General features: G+C 33.6%; 1 protein-coding gene across 1 annotated transcript; it reads left to right on the top strand.

Moving 5' to 3' along the window:
- Positions 1-4,374: 4,374 nt before the first annotated feature.
- Positions 4,375-5,706, top strand: LOC102667360 (vegetative cell wall protein gp1-like). The gene is made up of 2 exons (XM_041007213.1): positions 4,375-4,751; positions 5,346-5,706. Exons 1-2 carry the CDS (start codon positions 4,375-4,377, stop codon positions 5,704-5,706), a joined length of 738 nt encoding a protein of 245 aa, XP_040863147.1.
- Positions 5,707-6,406: the final 700 nt, after the last annotated feature.

The raw sequence follows: 6,406 nt of genomic DNA, 5'->3' as shown, positions 1-6,406 counted from the left end.
AGAAATGGAAAGAAAAATAGAAAACAACTATGATGAAGAAACAAACAAAAACACACAATGATAACAAAAAGAACACCTAGATAATAAATTAAAATGTAAAATTTATCTTAGTATTCTATTAGAATTTATATTTTATTGATTTGTTAGAAAATATTTATATCAATTAAAATGTAGATAATGAATTTGTTATAATGGATTCAACTATAAATATACTAGTAAATTAGAATAAAAATATTGGAATTATTTAATAATAAAAATATTTATATCAATTGCTGAGGGTTTTTTTACCGTAGTTGCTTGAAATTATGTATTCTAAATGTATTAAGTATATTTTTTTATTGTGGTTATGTTATTTATATTTCATGCTTTGTTCATTTAGAAAGTCAAACATTATATGTATGTCATTTTATTTCCACCTAAAGTATGATAAGAATTCTTGCTACTAACAATAGAGATCACTGTAAGATTATGTATGAATAAACATTCATGTTCCTATTTTTTTTTCTTAATATACAGAATATGAACAATATTCTTTGGAATCGTAATTGGATGTACGATAGATGTTATAGTGGTAGGAGCGGTTTGAAAGAGTCTTTTGTGGAGGGGGTTGAAGAGTTAGTAAGCAAAGCTAGCCAGCAAGATTGTTATGAGAATGATGGGGGGGATCAGATGTCCTTGTGTTAAATGTGATTGTACTCGAATTTTAGAGGATAGAGTTGTGAATGTTCACCTTTACAAAAATGGGTTCAAGCCTAATTATTAGATTTGGACTGATCATGGTGAACACATGTCACATGTTGATTTAGATAAGAACAACAGTTACATGGATGCTTCAACTAGGGTAGAACATGCGAGTCAACATGAAGAATTTATGTTAATACAAGATATGGTGTGTGATGTTCTCAGGAAACCTCAAACACATGAAACTCTAAACTCAAATAATACGGAATAACCTCTAAATGAAGACACTTAAAGTTTTACAATTTATTGGTGGAGGAGAAGGAACCATTATATGAAGGGGCGACAAACTCAAAATTATTAATATCTGCACAACTTTTAGCTTGCAAGTCCAATTGGAATGTTCCTGACCAATGCTTAGAATTTATTTCAAAAATGCTTTTAGATTCAACACCTATAAAAGATGGTTTGCCAAAAAAAAATTATGATGTGAAGAGGTTAGTATCGAAGTTGGGATTGGAGGCTAAGAGGATTAACTGTTGTATGGATGGCTGCATGTTGTATTATAACAATGATGAAGCGTTAACTGAATGAAAATTTTGTAGTAAGCCCGGGTATCGTGCCAAGACTATTGGAACAAGCAATAGAAAACATGTTCTAGTTAAGGCGATGTTTTATTTTCCTATAATACCAAGGTTGCAAAGAATGTTTAATGCAAGCCAAATGACATGGCACTATGAGAATAGAAGATCTTCAGGCATGTTACGTCATCCCTCTAATGGTGAAGCCTGGAAGCACTTTGATCAAGTACATGCATATTTTTCTATTGATCCACGGAATGTGCAACTCGGTTTATGCACAAATGGATTTAACTCATATATTCAATCATCCTCTTCTCCTTATTCTTATTGGCCAATCATTGTTACCCCTTACAATCTTCCTCTATAAATGTGTATGACTAAACCTTATATGTTTTGAGTTGTGTCATACCTGGCCCATTTAATCCAACGGTTGGTATTGATGTTTGTTTACAACCTTTGATTGATGATCTGAAGAAATTGTGGAGTGGTGCTTTGACTTATGATGTTTCAAGAAAGCAAAATTTCATGATGAGGGCAGCTTTGATGTGGACTATGAATGATTTTCCTGCTTATGGCATGCTATCTGGTTGGGGGACACTTGGTAGACTGACATGTCTGTATTGCCTAGAGGACACAAAGGTTTTTCAGTTAGAAAATGTGAGAAAAACTTCTTGGTTTTACTATCATTGTAGGTTCTTACCTACTAATCATGCATTTAAGAGGAACAAAAATTCCTTAAAAAAAGGGGAAGTAGAAAAGGATGAGCCACCATGTATATTGATACCTACACAAGATTGGCATAAGGTTAGAGATTTTCCAAAAGTCACAAAAATTGGTTTGCCACCACCAAATGTACATGTATATGGGGAATGACATCATTGGACAAAAAGAAGTATCTTTTGGGATCTTCCTTATTGGAAAGATAATTTGTTGCGACACAATCTTGATGTTATGCACATAAAGAAAAATTTCTTTGACAACATATTCAACACTGTGATGATTGCCAGTGGTAAGACAAAAGACAATGACAAGGCTAGGATGGACTTAGCTTTGTATTGTAGGTGCAAAGACTTGGTGAAGTTAGGGACTAACGGGAAGTTGTTAAAGACAAAAGCAAATTACACTCTAACTGCATACGAAACAAAGTTAGTTTGTCAATGGATAAAAGAACTAAAAATGCCAGATGGTTATTCTAACTTGGCAAGATGTGCCAATGTTGATAAAGGAACCATGAATGGGGTGAAAAGTCATGATTGTCATGTGTTCATGGAGTGTTTACTTCCTATTGCTTTTAGTTCATTGTTGCCACATGTCTTAAATCCACTTATTGAAATAAGTCATTTATTCAAAGATTTATGTTTGACAACTTTTATGGAGGATGACTTGAGTATAATGGAACAAAATATTCCATTCATTATGTGCAAGTTGGAGAGAATATTCCCCCTGGTTTTTTTTATTCAATGGAACATCTGCCTATTCATCTGACATATGAAGCTAGACTTGATGGACCAATCCAATATAGATTGATGTATCCATTTGAAAGGTACTATAATGATCATTCTACTTTATTTAAAATTCATTTGTTTAATGCTCATAAAAAATGACTTCGTTTTTATTACAATTTGTAGATTCATGGGTGATTCTAAACGAGCAGTGAAAAATAAGGCCAGGGTTGAAGGATCCATTTGCGCGTATTACATACATCGTGTGACAACTTATTTTTGTTCTCAGTATTTCAACAACTTTATGTTGTCACCGCACAATATTAGGAATCAAATTGCAATTGAAACCGAAAAGCGTCTATCAATGTTATCAGTGTTTGACAAGCAAGGTCGTCCTTCTAGGAAGGAGTTGATTCACTAGTTAACTGATGATGAGAAAGACTCAGCCCATGTTCATGTATTGATTAATTATGCCGAAGTTAAGCCATACCTCGAGTAAGTTTCACAGTGTATGCGTTTTGAGTTTCAATAATAATGGTTGTCAATTGCATAATAATCCAAATATTGACTTGTGATACATTATATTTGGACAGTTCATTCTTGCAACCTCAGTCAAATGACTCTACTCATAATCTACATGCAAATTTTCCTACTTGGTTCCAGGAAAATGTATGTATGTTATTGTATATTTTATTTTTCTACTTTATAGTAAATAAAATATAATTGTTCATACTTTTTTTATTCGTAGGTTATAAATGAGCCTACAAATGTGAGAAACCAACACTTAAAGGATTTATCGTATGGTCTGATGAGTTACGTTAAAGAATGGCACACATACTTTGTCAATGGGTACAAATTCCATACTTAAGCAAGGACTTCTGGGAAGAAAATGAAAAATAGTGGGGTTCACGTAAAGGTCCTTACAGAAGGAGCCGCGGATGATTTTTATGGGGTCATTCAACATATATATGAGCTAGAGTATAATACTACAAGCTATCCTAAACGAGTAATATTATTTTATTGTCACTGGTTTGATCCAACGAGTAGAGGAACAAGAGTTAATCCTAAATATGGCACGATCGAAATTTGAATGGATAGAAGTTATAATCTATTTGACCTATTCATTAGTGCACATAATTTAAGACATTGTATTACGTGCCATATCCAGCAACAAGAAGGGACAAGCGTGGTTGGTGTGTTGAAATTAAAACAAAGCCAATGAGTTACATAGAATTCGATCATGTACAAGATGATGTGTCTTACCAAGTTGAGGAAATGTCACATGTCAACGAAGTCATTGAAGTTGAAAGTATTTCTGGATTGCAAGATTTAAGAGGTGGTGTTGAAGAAGTATACCCTATTAATTTGTTGACAAGTGAAGAAGAATCAAATAATTTGAATGGAGAATCAAACAATATTGAACAAGACAATGAAGGGGAAATAGAAGATGACTTTGAAGTTTATAACTCTTAAGAGGATTAGACATTGATGTTTGTTAGTCAGTTATAATGTTTGTTATTAGTGACATGTTTGTTTTCTTCTAATACTTCAAAACTTTGTTGGTATATTTTATTTTTGTTGTGATATGGAAGTTTGTTAGTTATCTAATTTTGATTTATCCCAATATTTTGTTTGAGTGTTTATGTTATAATATTTTTTTTGTATATATAGATATGTCATCAGGTGGTGCTGACCCTCCCCGACCCCCGTCACATCAATCCAATGGGAAAGGGAAAACTGCAAAGAAAAGACGATATATGGTTAGGCTATTACCGCCTCGAGATATTCTGCCATCATCTACCCCATCCCCGTCTTCTGTGTCTATGCTAGTTAGGCCTCTCGATGTTGCACCTACACCATCTCCACCCCCAATTGAAGCTAGACTAACTCCATCTGATGTTAATGCACATGGATCGTCCTTGGTACTTGCATCCACACCATCTCCATCATCGGTTGATGCACGTGGATTGTCCCTGATACCTACATTCACACCTTCCCCATCCCCGACTGTAGTCAACATGCCTACAGATGTTATAATGATCATCCTACGGTTACGCTAATCAATGGAGCATAAGTATTACAAAATTTATATAATTATCATATTATATATGATACATCATATGATATTTTACTATTTTGATTAATTATTTTTATATTTAGGTTTCATCCATCTAAGGTTGCGGCAAAGGTTGTCACTTTGTCCATTAGGCAACAATTTGGTTAGCCTTGGCCTACATGAGGAGCGATTCCAAAAGATCATCAGGAACTTTTTTCCAACATTTTAAGGTAAATTATTCTTGTGTTAATGAATTAGTTTAAAGGTTGAAATGTATAGTAATGTTGATTTTTTTTATTTTATCTGAAATTGTGAAATTCGTAATTTTCTAATTGTGTACAATTTTATAACTTTGTTATACTTTAGAGAAAACTGGTCTGGAGACCTGAGGAAGAGAATGAAATCAAAATAAATTTTAACTCGAAAGCCTCTCACATAATTTCTAAGATGTTTAGGGATGCCCGAAATGAAAATAAAATGCCATATTGGATTAGAGATCATGTTTGGAACAATTTGTTATCATATTGGAATGCACCTGAGTATCGTTCCAAGTGTGCATAGGCAAAAAAAATCGGGCATCTGAAATAGGTTTGATGTTGCACCAAGTGTTGGTGAATCACAACTCCCTCCTTTAGACCCTGCTGAAGAACAAAGACTTAGGAGTCGATGTTGGGTTGTGGCTGCGGGACCAAAGCATAAAGGACGCCTTTATGGTACTGGAGACCTTGCTCATACTTACAAATGTGGAAATGACATCTTCATGAAGCATACAAAAGGATCTTCCTGTCACACTGAAGATGCTGCAGAGATTAACCGACTGAAGGAGGAGTTGTGTCAATCAAAGGGGGAGATGCATGTTTTTCAGTCAGTTGTCCTTCAGTTCTTACTTCCTGAAGCGCGGAACATTATTCATCAACAACAACAACCTCACCAACAGCATCAGGACTAGTACCAACACTATGCAGATGACCAGCACAAATATGATGACCAACAAAGACACTCTCTTGATGACTACTTTGATCACTGATTAAGCAACACAAAATTACTATTTACAATCGACATTGAAATCTTGTATTGTTTATCTTTTACATTTGTTTTCAATTTAACTTAATGATTTATTTGTCTATGCTTTGGATTTCTCAATTTTACTATTTCTTAATTATAAGTATGTATTAAATTCATATTTTTACAATAAATAATAAAATTTATAACATAATTGCTAAATATTGTCAATCATAAATGATAAAAAACAAAAACAATTCAAATAATAAATTATTTATAAAATTAATTTTCCAACCAGACATTTTCTGTCCGAAATTTCCCACAGAATTTTTCCAACGGATTTTTTGTTGGAAATTTTCAACGGATAACAAAAAATCCGTCGATTAAAATTTCCTATGGCCATTTTTCTGACGGATTTTTGTCCGTCAAATCTGTTGGAAATTTACATTTAGCAACGGAATGTTAACGTTTCCGATGAATTTTGGGCGTTGGAAAAATGCTTTTCTTTTTTGTAGTGGTAAGGGAGGGAAAGTGTAAGCTTTATGCAACAGGTTGGTTAAGTCAAGTGCCCTATATTGGTTAAGTCAAGTGCCCTATATCGAACCTGGGTAGTTACATGTATGGTCAATGATCAACAAGTTGGCACA

This window comes from Glycine max, chromosome 12 (assembly GCF_000004515.6).
Source record: "Glycine max cultivar Williams 82 chromosome 12, Glycine_max_v4.0, whole genome shotgun sequence".
Lineage (NCBI taxonomy): Eukaryota > Viridiplantae > Streptophyta > Magnoliopsida > Fabales > Fabaceae > Glycine > Glycine max.
This window is presented reverse-complemented; position numbering and strand designations above follow the sequence as displayed.

Bases quoted from the DNA above. Each gene is read 5' to 3' on its own strand.
- LOC102667360 (XM_041007213.1), top strand. From the start codon at position 4,375: ATGTCATCAGGTGGTGCTGACCCTCCCCGACCCCCGTCACATCAATCC. The intron at 4,752-5,345 runs GTTACGCTAATC...CATCTGAAATAG, and splicing joins GTTATAATGATCATCCTACG to GTTTGATGTTGCACCAAGTG.